The following is a 14,386-nucleotide window of genomic DNA, read 5'->3' on the forward strand; positions in this document are numbered from 1 at the left end:
TGTAAGGAGGCGTCTAGATCTTTCTCCCTCATCTTCCTCGGGCTTCCGGGAGCACCCGGAAACCCACGTGGCGTTCGCACAGAGTGCCTGGGACAGTGGGCTGCACAGTTCCTGGCTGCAGTGCTGAGACGAGCTCTTCAGCCCCTTCTGAGCGGGACTCCGGCGTCATCCACAGAGTCAGAGAAAGTCAGGAGACAGGCGGGGGCTTTGCCGGGGGCTGGACTCCGCAGGTACCGGGGACGCTGGGAAGGAGTGGGGGTGGGGGGAGGGGTACGCGCTGCTCCATGGGGAGTGGGGGAGGGGCGGCGGAGGGCAGCGGGCTGAAGGGGGGCTGGGGGAAGGGTCCCTCAGTGTGCTGGTCCGAGGGCAGGACCGCTGGCTGCTGGGGTGGCTGGTGGGGGGCGTTCTGGAGTTGGGGTGCAGAGGGTTGGGCTAATGGCTAAGCGTGGGGGGGCCCGGAGCGGAGGGCTTCTTGCTGGGCGGGTGGGGCCAGCTTTGGGGGCCAGAGGAGAGGACGACTGTCTGTGGGGGTGGGGAGGACGCGACGGGCGGGCCACTCCCCCTCCTCGGGCCGAGACACGAGGCGAGGGCTAACGGCTGCTGCGTGTGGCGGGAGGAAGGCGGAGCTACACCTGGCGCAGGCGCGGGTCGATGGGGAGGACTCTCGGGCCCCCTCCTCGGGCCGAGACACGAGGCGAGGGCTAACGGCTGCTGCGTGTGGCGGGAGGAAGGCGGAGCTACTCCTGGCACAGGTGCGGGTCAATGGGGAGGACTCTCGGGCCCCCTCCTCGGGCCGAGACACGAGGCGAGGGCTAACGGCTGCTGCGTGTGGCGGGAGGAAGGCGGAGCTACTCCTGGCACAGGTGCGGGTCAATGGGGAGGACTCTCGGGCCCCCTCCCCGGGCCGAGACACGAGGCGAGGGCTAACGGCTGCCGCGTGTGGCGGGAGGAAGGCGGAGCTACTCCTGGCGCAGGCGCGGGTCGATGGGGAGGATTCCCGGGCGCGGGCTCGGTAGGCGTTATGGGAGCTCCCGCCGGGGCGGGGGGTGGGGGGGGGAGGACGCTCGTGGCAGGAAGGGGGCTCCAGCTCCCGGGTGGGCGGGGGCAAGAGGGGTGGGCTCTGCGTCTGGGGTGCGAGAGGCGAGAGCCCCTGGCTCTGGGGGTGCTCGGGAGAGGACTCCCCGGTGTGGGGAGGTGAGAGAGGCAGTCTGATCTCTACGCATGGGGGGCGCCCGGCTTGCAGGGCCCAGAGCGGATTGCCAGCAGGTGGTGGGTGGGGGAGGGTGTATGGGGGGATGTGGTCGGGGGAGGGGGCGGGGAGGAGCCTCCTGGCCACGAGGGGCGTAAGTGATGCTGAGAGGGGAGGCGCTGGGGCTGCTGTGATCCGGTGGAGGCTGTTGACCATGGCAGATGGATTTGTGGGGGTCCAGGGAGGGGTCCTGCCCTGCTGCATGAGGCATCAAGAAGCTCCGCTGGCTGCCGAGGTGGGGCTAATGGCTAAGCGTGGGGGGGTCCAGAGCGGAGGGCTTCCTCCTGGGCGGGTGGGGCCGGCTTTGGGGGCCAGAGGAGAGGACGACTGGCTGTGGGGGTGGGGAGGACGCGACGGGCGGGCCACTCCCCCTCCCCGGGCCGAGACACGAGGCGAGGGCTAACGGCTGCTGCGTGTGGCGGGAGGAAGGCGGAGCTACTCCTGGCGCAGGCGCGGGTCGATGGGGAGGATTCCCGGGCGCGGGCTCGGTAGGCGTTATGGGAGCTCCCGCTGGGGCGCGGGGTGGGGTGGGGCGGAGGACGCTCGTGGCAGGAAGGGGGCTCCGGCTCCCGGGTGGGCGGGGGCAAGAGGGGTGAGCTCTGCGTCTGGGGTGCGAGAGGCGAGAGCCCCTGGCTCTGGGGGTGCTCGGGGGAGGACTCCCCGGTGTGGGGAGGTGAGAGAGGCAGTCTGACCTCTACGCATTGGGGGCGCCCGGCTTGCAGGGCCCAGAGCGGATCGCCAGCAGGTGGTGGGTGGGGGAGGGTGTATGGGGGGATGTAGTGGGGGGGGCGGGGAGGAGCCGCCTGGCCACGAGGGGCGTAAGTGATGCTGAGAGGGGAGGCGCTGGGGCTGCTGTGATCCGGTGGAGGCTGTTGGCCATGGCAGATGGATTTGTGGGGGTCCAGGGAGGGGCTCTGGCCCCCTGCATGAGGCATCGAGAAGCTCCAGGTCGCACTGGAGGCCATAGGGCGCGATGAGCACTTGCAGTACTTCCTCACATCCTGGCCGCGGAGAGACTGGGGAGCGGGTATAAGGGGCGGTGTCTCAGGTGGGCGGAGGGAAGGATCCCATGTCCTGCGTGGAGTCAAGTTGAGGCCCCTGAGGGAGGACTGAGGAGGTGCTGGGCCCCAAACAGAGGGGACCCCACAGATCCCCGACCCTGCCGTCAGCCCTGGGAGGCCCCGGGGGCAGGATGAGCACACGCATTGTTTCTTTATTTCCCCATCAGGTCTAAGAGACCCTGGGGACTTGGTATAAAGGACGGGGCCTCAGATCGATAGAGGGGAGGGTCCAGGTGCTGCCAGAGTGAGGGTGAGGCCCCTGAGGGACGACTGAGGGGAGCCCACAGAAACCCATCCGTGTGGTCAGCCCTGGGCAACACCGGGGCAGGATGACCCCAGGCAGCATTTCCTGACATCCGGGTCCCAGAGAGAGTGGGGACTTGGGGTAAGGGGCAGGGCCTCAGGTGGGCAAAGGGGGGGATCCCAGGTCCTGCCGGGGGTCAAGGTGAGGACCCTGAGGGAGGACAGAGGGGACCCTGGACCCCAGAACAGAGGGGACCTCAGAGGAGCTCGCCCATGCTGTCAGCCCTGGGAGGTCCCGGGCAGGGCTGACTTGACGTTGCAGGCTCTCACCTCTGCCACGTGGTTGGGGGTGGACTCGTCCAGGGATGGGAGGACCTTGGTCTGAGGGGAAACATCAGGTCAGCAGAGGGAGGAGTCCCAGGATCTGCCGGGGTCAAGGTGTGGACCTCGAGAGAAGACTGAGGAGAGCCCAATCCCCGGAACAAAGGGGGACCCACAGAGTCCGGCCCACCCCTCCTGCCAGCACCGAGGGGCCCAGGGCTGTGCCACAATCTACACCCGAGGTGCGCCCTCCATTCCTCTTACAGGGGCTCCAGGAACCGGGAGGCGAAGGCCCAGGTCTGAGGCACGTGTCCTCAGGCCACAGAGCAGAGGAGGCCCAGGCAGCGCCAGGAGTCAAGGTGAGGTGCGTGCCCTGAGTGTGTACCCAGGGGCTCCCCCTCCCAGAACAGAGGGGACCCCACAAGGCTCAAGTCACCGCACCTCCCCACACCCCTCTCAGCCCTGGTCGGTACCTGGGGCTGCGCTGGCTGCACCCTGAGGAGCCACCTCGCTTCCTTCTTCAGGTTGGCAGGGGACAGGCCGCCCAGGAGGAGCGCCCCTGTGAGGCCCGAGGGCACCCCTCCAGGCGAGCCCTGTAAGTGGCCTTTGTCAGAGCTGCCCAGGGTGCGTTTCTCAGCCGAGGCTACTCACACCCCCTCTCTCCCCCAGGTCCGTGGTCCGTATCTGTCACCCCTGCCCAGACTCCCGTCGGCGGCCCGACCCCAGTCATCAGGCCCCCGGTCGAGATGAGAGAGCTGCGCCAGCCTGAGGCAGACCTTCAGGCCCCAGTCCAGGCCCAGGGCCCGGTGGAGGCGCAGCTGTTCGGGGCTGCGGGCGAGGAGGCCGCATCCCCCTCGTCCTCCTCCTCCCCCGTCACCCCCTCCTTCTCCGCCTATGCCCAGTCCTTGCCCCAGGAGGCACTTACTGTGCTGATGGCTGACCTGGTGGCGTTCCTGCTCCTCAAGTATCGCACCAAGGAGCCGATCTCCAAGGCGGAGATGCTGAATATGGTCCTCCGTGACCATCGGGACTACTTCCCCGTGGTCTTCAGCCGAGCTTGCGAGTGCATGCAGCTGGTGTTTGGCGTGGACGTGAAGGAGGTGGACCCCCGCGAGTGCACCTACGTCCTGGTCCCCACCCTGGGCCTCACCTGTGATGCAGTGCTGAGCAACGGGCAGAGGCCCAAGGCCGGCCTCCTGGTGATGGTCCTGTGCCTGATCGCCCTGTACGGTGACCGCGCCCCTGAGGAGGAGGTCTGGGAAGCACTTAGCGTGATGGGGGTATATGCAGGGAGGGAGCACTGCATCTACGGGGAGCCCAGGGAGCTCCTCACCAAAGTGTGGGTGCAGGAGGGCTACCTGGAGTACCGGCAGGTGCCCCACAGCGACCCCGCCCGCTACGAGTTCCTGTGGGGTCCCCGGGCCTACGCGGAGACCAGCAAGTGTCAGGTCCTGGAGCATCTGCCCAGTGTCAATCCCTTGGATCCCAGGTCCTTCCCATCCCTGTGTGCAGAGGCTGTGAGCGATGAGGAAGAGGGGGCCTGAGCCAGAGCAGCAGCCAGGCTCCTTCCAGGCCCACGTCCAGCAGCTTCTCCCGTGGGGCAGGAAGGGAGGCTGATCCTTCTCTCTGAGTTTGAAGAGGGAGCGGTCAGCCTTCTAAGTAGTGAGGGCCCGGGCGAGTTGGGGGAAGCCGGTGTGCAGCATCTTTGGGTTCCTGTTGTGTATGATGACATGGAATTTCATCTCTGTTTTCTTCAGGAATTTGTCAAATATTGCTCCATTTAAAAGAAGGCTTAATAAGCTTCAGTATCTAAGTTTGTGAATGACATTAATCACACATGTATTTGAACCAATTTGGTTCAACGACAAGAGTTTTGCTATTGTGTAACACAAATTGTAAGATTCCCGTATTATTTTGTGATCCTGAACAAGGTAACATGGCATTGGAATAGGAATTTACTTGGAAATGTGAAGGTAATTAGCAGTACAACTAAAGGCCACCCCGTTGCTCCTCGGGACACCCCATCGTCAGCTCAGTGGTGCGTGCCCTGCTGTGAGACTGTCAGGTTCCCGCCATAGGGCAGGGCCAGGCCCCGGGCATTTGGGCCAGAGTGGGAGGGGCTGCCCTGGGGGAAGGGGGCAATGCCGGCGCCTATCTTCCTTGCGAGAAGCCACACGCGGGCCCCTCAGAAAGGGAGACTGTGGGGGGATGGAGTGCCGCCGGGTGGGGTGTAGCCAAGGCACCTTGTTGGGGACACTAGGGGGGTGGGCGGGGACCTGGGGTCTCCGGTGGCTGTTAGAAGTTCCTGTCTGTGTTATCATGCCCTCTGTTCAATGGTTTCAGTCAATATTTCTCTTTAATAAATTTCCCTGAAAGTTTCAGCTGAGTCTGGCCTCTGCTGTGGGCAATGGAGGGAAAGGGCTGCTGGCAGTGAGGGCGGGGGTCCAGAGTAGGATTCCTGCTCAGCACCCATGGGACACCTCTCCAGTGAGAGGGGAGGGTAGGCACTTTGCAGACCCAGACATGGTGAGGGTTTCTCTTCCATTTCATAGGTGAGTTGTAAAGTTTTAGCGAAAAGTGATAATTGCCTAAAAAGGCAGTAGATAAGTTAAAATGTAACTGAAAAAGTTGATTATTTCAGACAGGAAAAAGGGAACATAGGAGCAAAAATAGATGGACAGACAGTGCTATGGACTGAATATTTGTAAACCTCTCCCCCTCATTCACCTGTTAAATTCTAACCCCCAAAGGGATGGGATTTGGAGGTGGGGCCCTGGGAAGTGATTAGCCCATGAGCGGAGAGCCCTCATGAATGAGATTATTGCCCTTGTAAAAGAGACCCCAGACAGCTGCCTCATCCTCTTCTGCCATGTGAGAAGATGGCTAGTTGATACAACTAGACAAGAAATCAGTCCATATAAAGAAGAGCTTTATTACTAGTACTTTATTACTCAGCTGTACAAAGGAACGAAATTGGGTCATTTGTAGAGACGTGGATGGTTCTAGAGAGTGTCATACAGAGTAAAGGAAGTCAGAAAGAGAAACAAATATCGTACATTAATGCACATATGTGGAACCTAGAAAAATGGTACAGATGAACCAGTTTGCAGGACAGAAATAGAGACACAGATGTACAGCATAAACGTATGGATACCAAGGTGGGAAAGTGGTGGGGGCAGGGGACCGTGGTGGTGGTGTGATGAACTGGGAGATTGGGATTGACATATGTACACTAATATGCATAAAATGGATAACTAATAACAACCTGCTGTATAAAAAAATAAAATAAAATTCAAAATTTCAAAAAGAAAATCACCTCCAAAAGAAACCTGAATTCTCACTGGCTACCTTACTTGACCATGGGTTGCCCCTTCGTACTCCTTAACTGCTGTTGAGGGATTTGTCAAGTGGCGTCAATGCGGGTAGGATTTCTCTATGAAAACAAGACAATTGATTCCCATCACCACTTCCCCACAAACACACGGATGCTAAAGGGATTGCAGAGTTCTTTCGTGAAAGTGCTGGGAATCTGGGCTCATCTCAGCGAATCCCTCCCTGCCTGGCCAGGCTGCTGGAAGGATTAGTTAATGCAGAGGAGGGAGTATGGCACCTCTGAGGGCGGCTGGGACCCCAGGAAGGGTCCAAATAGAAATGGAGAGGGTCCTTTGAGAGACTGAGTTCACCTTTTTTTCTGTTGGTGGGCCCTAGTCTGACCTTAGATGAAAATAAAATCAACCCACCACACGGGGGCAGGGGGGCGGGGGGGAAGCAGTCCCCACAAGGCAGCCATTTTCGGAAGAAATAACCCACACAGGACCTTGTGCCCCAACTTAGCCACGAGCCCAGGTGAAGGGACTAGGGCTGGCGAGGCGATTCCAGTCGCGCATCACACACCACTGCAGCACATGGGGACCAGCGGACACCTGCCTGGCTGACGATAGGCCTCTGCTGGCCCACCCGCCACCACAGGCTGGTGTCAGCCCAGTCAGAGCCCCATTGGCCAGGAGAGGGCCAGGAAGGTGTGCACGGTGGGCAGGGGACGAGCCCTCTCTGCTGCGGGGCTTGGTCGCTGAGAGGAACACAGACACCCCCCACCCACCCCAGAGCTCAGGTGGCCAAGGGGGCCGCCTCACCTGCACTTCTCCTCCCAGAGGGACTCCAGCAATGCCTGCAGGTTGGTCACATACCGCTCCTTGAGGCTCTGATAGGACACCTGCAAGCTGAGGTGGAAGGTCTTGACTTTGATCAGCTCTTCCTTCACCTTCTGCCACAGCAGGTCTCGCGGCTGGACCCCATGCTTGGTCTCCGAGGACCTCCTCTGCCGCAAGGCTGGGGAGTGACTCTCCGGAGAGAAGTGTCTAATGACATCAAACAGGCCAGTGGACGGGCAGTCTTCCGCACCTGGCTTGGAGGGCTCTGAAAACAGAGCCTTCTCGCTGGGCTGCTCGCAGTTGTCCCCCAGGCTGCTTTCTGCCCTCAGCGCCAAGCCCTTGGGCCTGCAGCCCTCCTCCAGCTCCTGCAGCTGCTGGTGACACCGGTGGAGCCTTCGCTCAATCTGGGCAACGGTGGCAGAGGCATGCTGGTTCACCTTCTCGAAGGCCTGCCAGATGTGGGGGGCCTGGTGCCGGTCGGCTGTGGACACCAGCTTGAGGAAGCCCACAGTGTTCCTGGCCCGGCTGGCCTTCTCCACTCTCAGCTGCTCTGAGAGGTACAGGATGTGGTGCTTGATGCTGTCCTGTAAGTTCCGGGCCAGCTCCCCATCTGAGAGGCTGGAGGGGCCACTGGGGCCAGCCTCACTGGATGACAGGGATCTGCAGGAGGGAACATTGGAGGGGAAGGTTGCAGTTGGGCTTAGTGTATTCCACCTGCATTGGGAAACAAGAATCACAAAACAGGTACTTCTGTGAATGCAAATGGTTGGAGAATTAGACACGTATTGCTCCACTCTATAACAATACTTATGCATATGCGCAAGTACTTCATTTGCAAGATTTGTGCATCTGAGGTGGGCCCGACACAGACTGGACATTCTCCCCTCCTCTTCAGCACCTGGCTCCTTGCTCTATGGGTGTACCTCACTATGACCTCCAGGTGGCTAGCAACCCCCTCCACACCTGCCCTGTTCTTGGACTTCTCTTCCAAGAATTACCAACAGTGGGTCTCGTTTTATAGAGAACTGTTCTTGTAAAGCATGGAATAAACTCATTTCCATTAATCCATACAGCTTGCTGTATTGCTACTGCCAGGTGGATAGAAGAGATAGACAGGGAGATTTGCATCCTATCAGGTTCATTCCTTCATCTAATCATTCATTCAACACATATTTCCTGAGTGCCTACTATGTGGTACAGAAGCCAGACATATTCCTTGGTCTCACAGAGCTGACAGCCTAGGGTGGACAGTTCTACTGTAACACAAACAAATGAGTCTCTTGCATGGTGAAGGATAATAGTAAGAGCACTGCCTTGGAGACAGAGCCCAGTTCAAATCCTGACTCTACCACTCTTGAGACCTTGAGTAAATTAATAAACCGCTCAGAGGGTCGGTTTTCTCATCTCTAAAATAAAGAAGGACATAGCAGCATAACTGGAACACAGGAGACCAGGGTAGAGTGGGCAGGGATGAGCTAGGAGAGGTAGGTGAGGTCAGGACAGGTGGAGCCTCTGTTCTGTTTCTACTTTTTAACTAAAAGCACCTTCATGACTGTTTTTTTTTTAATTAATTAATTTATTTATTTATTTATTTTTGGCTGCGTTGGGTCTTCGTTGCTGTGCGCGGGCTTTCTCTAGTTGTGGTGAGTGGGAGCTACTCTTCATTGCGGTGCGCAGGCTTGTCATTGTCATGGCTTCTTTTGTGGAGCATGGGCTCTAGGCCCGTGGGCTTCAGTAGTTGTGGCACTCAGGCTCAGTCGTTGTGGCTCGGGGGCTCTAGAGTGCAGGCTCAGTAGTTGTGGTGCACGGGCTTAGTTGCTCCGCGGCACGTGGGATCTTCCCGGGCCAGGGCTCGAACTCGTATCCCCTGCATTGGCAGGCGGATTCTTAACCACTGCACCACCAGGGAAGCCCTTCATGACTGTTTTCAATCTGAAAATGCTCTCCCAGTGGGAAGCAAGGAGTGATTATAGTGTAATAGATATTTTGGTTCTGTGTATTTTATTCTATGCAAATTATACCTTGATATTTAAAAAAACATGTGATACCACTATGCACCTAGCAGATTGGCAAAACTTAAACTATAATAAATCTCAGAAAGGATATGGAGCAACAGGATCCCTCAATCACTCCTGGTGGGAGAGTAATTGGTACAAATATTTTGGGAAAGCATTTGGTAATATCATAAAGTTGAAGACATCCATACTGAATGGTCCAGCAATTGCATTCCTAGATATATCCTTGAAAGGCAGGTACAATAATACTCCCAATAACCAACTGCTAGAAACAACCCACCTGGCCTATCATCATAGAATGTGTAAGTGAACTGTAATATATTCAACAGTTTACTGCTATACAACAATAAAAATAAACTACAGCCTTGAAAGCATGAATGAACAAACATAATGTTGAACAAAAGAAGCCAAATACAGAAGAATCCATACTACATATGGTTCTACTCATATAAAGTTCAAAAGCAGGCAAAATGAAATGATGTTGCTTAGGGATGCATACACAGGAAGTAAAGCTTTAAAGAAAAGCATGGGGACTTCCCTGGTGGCACAGTGGTTAAGAATCTGCCTGCCAATGCAGGGGACACGGGTTCGAGCCCTGGTCTGGAAGATCCCACGTGCCACGGAGCAACTAAGCCCGTGCACCACAACTACTGAGCCCACGTGCTGCAACTACTGAAACCCACACGCCTAGAGCCTGTGCTCCGCAACAAGAGAAGGCACCGCAATGAGAAGCCCGCGTACTGCAACAAAGAGTAGCCCCTGCTCCCCGCAACTAGAGAAAGCCCACGCACAGCAACGAAGTCCCAACGCAGCCAAAAATTAATTAATTAATTAATTAATTTTTTTAAAAAAGAAGCCCAAGATATCCCAAGCAGGATAAAACGGAAATAGATCCACACCTAGACACAGATCTTAGAAGCAGCCAGATTGTAAAAGCTGATTACCATGACTTTTAGACTGAAAGCTACCTTCTCTAAGGCATCAATGAAATCCAGAAGAGTTGAATAATATCTTCAATATGCTGAGAGAATAACTGTCAGAGAGAGAGAAAAAAAAAGGTCACATTCAAAGAATCAGAAGCCAGAATGTCTTCAAACTTTTCAGTGAAGCACTAAGAATTAGAAAACAATGAAGTAATGCCTTCCAAATTTGGGGGAAAAACGATTTTCTCACCTAGAATTCTATAACCAAACTGTCAATTTTTAGATTAAAGGCATTTTCTAACATGAAAGAACTCAAATAGTTTACTTCCTTTGAATTCTTTTTCTGGAAGCTACTAGAGAAGATGTGCCACCAAAACCAGAGAGGAACCTAAGACAGAGGTAGAGACGGGATTTATGAAACTGGGGCCCCAAGCTAAAAGAAAGGCAAGTGCAATCTCCAGGATGATGGAAGGGGACCCAGGCTGGCAGCTGGGCAGTGGGCCTGGCGGGCAAGTCAAAAGGCTCCAGGAGAGAGTGCTCCAAGTGAATGAAATATGCAGGACATCTTTCAGCAGCTGGAGAGGAGATATAGCCAGTTTGGGGAAGTGCTGACCTATAGTAAGTAGTAGAGAACAAGCAACACGGGGTGGGGAGAGACAAGTGTTAACTCTAAGGAAAACAAAACATCAGGAGAGAAAGGAAAAGTCATCAGAGTTGCCGTAGACTTGATAACGTGAACACCAAAGAATAATCTAATGCAGATGATTGTATACTGTACTGGAAGGATGGGGGTGGTGAAAGAGCTACATCATCATCTTTTACTGTGAGAAGTCAATCAATAATTCCCAAAATCTAAAAAATAAAGAAACAGCACTATAAACAATTTATTTACAGAACTAGAGGTAAATGCCAAAAGAAACAGCTAAAAGGGTTGAATGTAGTTGATTCTGGGGAATGGATGGACGACTGTGGGTGGAAGCAAGAGACTGTTATTTTTTAAAAATATGTATTTATTTGGCTGTGCCAGGTTTTAGTTACAGCATGCAGGATCTTTAGTTGCAGCATGCGATCTCTTAGTTGCGGCATGCGATCTCTTAGTTGCGGCATGTGGGATCTAGTTCCCTGACCAAGGATCGAACCTGGGCCCCCTGCATTGGGAGTGCGGAGCCTTAGCCACTGGACCACCAGGGAAGACCTGTAGAGATTGCTATTTTTTGTAATAAACCTTGTAGAACCATTTAACTCTTTGAACCAGGGGTTGGCAAACTATAGACTGGTTTTGTACAGGTGTGAGCTAAGAATGGTTTTTACGTGTTTATATGGTTGAAAAAAATCAGAAGAAGGATATTTTGTGGCATGTGAAAATTATATGAGATTCAAATTTCAGTGTCCACAAAGTGTGATTGGCACACAGCCACACTGATTCACTTACATATAGTGTATGGCTACCTTTGTGCCACAACAAAGGTCTAGTTGAGCAGCTACAACAGAGAACATGTGGCATCAAATATTTACTATACGGCCCTTTACAGAAACAGTTTGCTGACCCCTGCTTTAAACAATGTTCATACGTAGCACTGATAACTGAAAGAACTAAGTATTTTTAAAGAAAGTAGTTAATAGAGAAAGTTAAAATTTGCTAATGACTTGTTCTATTGAGGAATTTTATAGATATCATATAAAACTCAAAACTGACAAAAGAATATACTGGTGAAAAAAAAATTCAAGGCAACCAGTAGAAAAAAGCCAGGTAAATAACATCCAAATAATCAAGGGCAGAAAAAAAGGAACTTGATTAATCCAGAAAAGGGAAGGAAAGGAGGAACAAAAAGAAATGAGATATCAGGTTAAATAGAAAATACAAAATAGGATGGCAATAAGATGTGATTATCAATGGCTGTATACCATGTTCTTGAGAAGACTCAATACTGTAAATATGTCAGCCCTCTACATATTAACTTATAAATTCAATGAAATAACAGTTAAAAACCCAATGGGAATGTCTTATGAATGTTAGATTAGCTAATTCCAAAATGCAAAAGAATAGCTAAGAAATTTTGGGAACGAAAAATAAATATGGTCTTGGGATACTTGGCTATTTGAATAAAACTAAGTTAGAGTGCTACTTTACATCATATACAATAATAAAGTCGAGACAGAATAGAGAACTAAACATAAATATGAAACTCTAAAGGTATCAGAAGGACACAATAGGAAATGTTTTTATAATCTCTCTGTGGAGAACACCTTTTTGAACAAGTCTCAAACCAAAATGCCATAAAGGAAAAGATTTACATATTGTACTACAGTTAAAAAAATGTTTAAACCTTCTTATGGTGAAGGAAGCATAAAGTTAAGAAGCAACCTTTCGGTTTTGGTTCAAACACTTGCTTCTTCTTAAAAATAAAGTATCTCCATTAACATTTTTAAAGAGCAACAGATTAAGAAAAAAAGATTTGCAATTACCTCTAAGAGATAAAAGGCTAATCAACATAATATATAAAGAACTCCTACAAATTAGGAAGCTAAAAACAAATCATCAAACATAAAAACAGTAAAGGGTAGTAATAGACAATTCAGAAAAGATGAACTATGAATACCAGTAAACATGAAAAATGTGCAACTGCAAGGAAATCAGGCAGACATAAATCAAATGATTAAAAAAGATGTTCTCATACATCAGAATGCCACACATTAAAAAGACTAACATCAGGTGGTGATGGGGACGTGGGGAAAGGCGCACTCACATATCTGTGGTAGGAGGACATGGAGGTTTGGGGTTTCGTTGCGCCATTGTCAATGCACTAAGCCTTTAACCCGGCGAGAACGTGGGCCCCCGGCCAACCTCAGGGCCGCTGGGGGTCTCTCGGGAGGGCGACACTTTTGAACTAAGAAGCTCCCCAGTGGCTGAAGTGAGGGTGTGGTGTTGTGGGGATGGTGCCACTGGGGCATTGGAAAAGCATCTCAGAGTCGGAGGGATAAGCTCCAACACTACACTGTGGCCTTGGTGATGGGGGCTTTCAGACTGAAAGTTAACGGAAGCCCCCTCAACTCAGGCTTCCCGGAAAAGCTGTAGCCTAGCGTTGGGCTCACGCCACCTCAACGGTAAGGCGGGGCTGGCCGTCCAGAAGGTTCTAGAAAGAGAAAGAAGGTCCACGCAGAGACGCCACACTGCCTCAGAACGCTCAGGCAGCCTCACCTGCTGTGAAGACCTCCCAACCCCCACTGCCCGGGGCTGGGCTGCTAAGGGGCTGGAGGGAGGCGGCTGCAAAGGGGAAAATTCCAGCGTGGCTTTTCTTAATAGTGTGAGGAAGTGCGCAAAACAAACTGCACTATTGTATCACTAACTCTTTAAAAGTCTGTGAATGCATCGGCCCTCCTTTACTACAGTCACCACGTCGCACAACTATCACACCATCTAGTTCCAGAATTTTTTTATCACCCCAAAAGTAGACCTGGTCCTGCGCGGAGGCAGCCCTCTTTAAATTGATAGGACCAGGGCAGATATAAAAGAATTAAATTATTTCGAATAATGTGCAACATATGAATAACAATTGTTCAAAATCCATAGAGTTGGAGGGCGCGCGGAGGGAGCGTCGCGCGGAGGGAGCGTCGCGCGGCGGGAGCGTCGCGCGGCGGGAGCGTCGCGCGTGCGGCCGGCTGAGGAGGCTCCGGGCCATTTGCTCCTCAGACGCGGGCGAGATCGCAGCTATGGCTGATGAGGAGGCGAACGGAGTGATGGCGGAAGAAGCCAAGCTTGACGAGAACATCTTGCAGGTGCTGCAAGACATGGCCAATCGCCTGCGCCTCCACGTCATCAGGTCCCTCTGTGCCTCAAACTGTTGGTAAGGCACCCTGGTCGAAGCTCCGGTCGTTGAGCGGCCGGCCCTGCGGCGACGACCGGGGAGAGAGTTGAACGGAGCCGTCGGGGGCGGGGTGGGCTCCGTTATTTAGTGGCCCCATTTCAGGCCCTCGGGGCTTGGCAGCCACCCCCAGACTCGTGGCCGCCGCTGGCCAAGTACTCAGGCAGCCGCCCCTCACTGGCCCACGGAGAGAAGCCGGGACGCGGGCCGGCTGGCGGAGCGCCTGCGTCCGTCGGGCTAGAGTGGGAGCGGCCCGGCGTTTTCCGTGTAAGTGGTTGTCCTCGACGCCAGGGTCCGATCCAGGACGTGGAGTTCCGGGAAATAAAGCCTAAAAGTAATAGGCGAGTAAGAATCGGAGCAAAAGGGGACTGTTGGTTCTGCTGGTATTTTGTCAAGGATGTTTGCGTTAGTATTCGTAAGAGATTTTAGCCGTTAGTTTTCTCCGAAGGTATTTGTCTGCCTTTAGTACGGGGGCAATTCTGACCCCAGAGTGAGTTTCAATGTGTTCCCTTCAGTTTTGGGGGGAAAGTTGGAGGAGGATTGTGGATTCACCAGTGAGG

General features: G+C 53.6%; 2 protein-coding genes and 1 pseudogene across 3 annotated transcripts in view; 2 read left to right on the plus strand and 1 right to left on the minus strand.

The window, feature by feature from the left end:
- The window catches only part of TEX28 (testis expressed 28), a 66,424-nt gene extending 53,925 nt beyond the window's left edge, over positions 1 to 12,499 (minus strand). Inside the window, 1 exon segment of the mRNA XM_082446892.1 lies at positions 7,008 to 12,499. Coding sequence (XP_082303018.1) covers positions 7,008 to 7,903 — 896 coding nt within the window. The 5' untranslated portion in view covers positions 7,904 to 12,499.
- On the plus strand, positions 3,457 to 4,845 carry LOC309652849 (melanoma-associated antigen 10 pseudogene; annotated as a pseudogene). The gene has a single exon. The product of its transcript is annotated as a melanoma-associated antigen 10 pseudogene (transcript).
- A 1,143-nt stretch (positions 12,500 to 13,642) lies between the features above and the next one.
- Positions 13,643 to 14,386, plus strand: part of LOC309652415 (transketolase-like protein 1) — a 35,875-nt gene continuing 35,131 nt past the window's right edge. The window contains exon 1 of the mRNA XM_082446193.1: positions 13,643 to 13,808. Within this exon, the coding sequence (XP_082302319.1) occupies positions 13,675 to 13,808 (134 nt within the window). The 5' untranslated portion in view covers positions 13,643 to 13,674. The remainder of the gene's footprint in view (positions 13,809 to 14,386) is intronic.

Source organism: Balaenoptera physalus (assembly GCF_965194825.1).
Source record: "Balaenoptera physalus genome assembly, chromosome: X".
NCBI classification, from domain to species: Eukaryota; Metazoa; Chordata; class Mammalia; order Artiodactyla; family Balaenopteridae; genus Balaenoptera; species Balaenoptera physalus.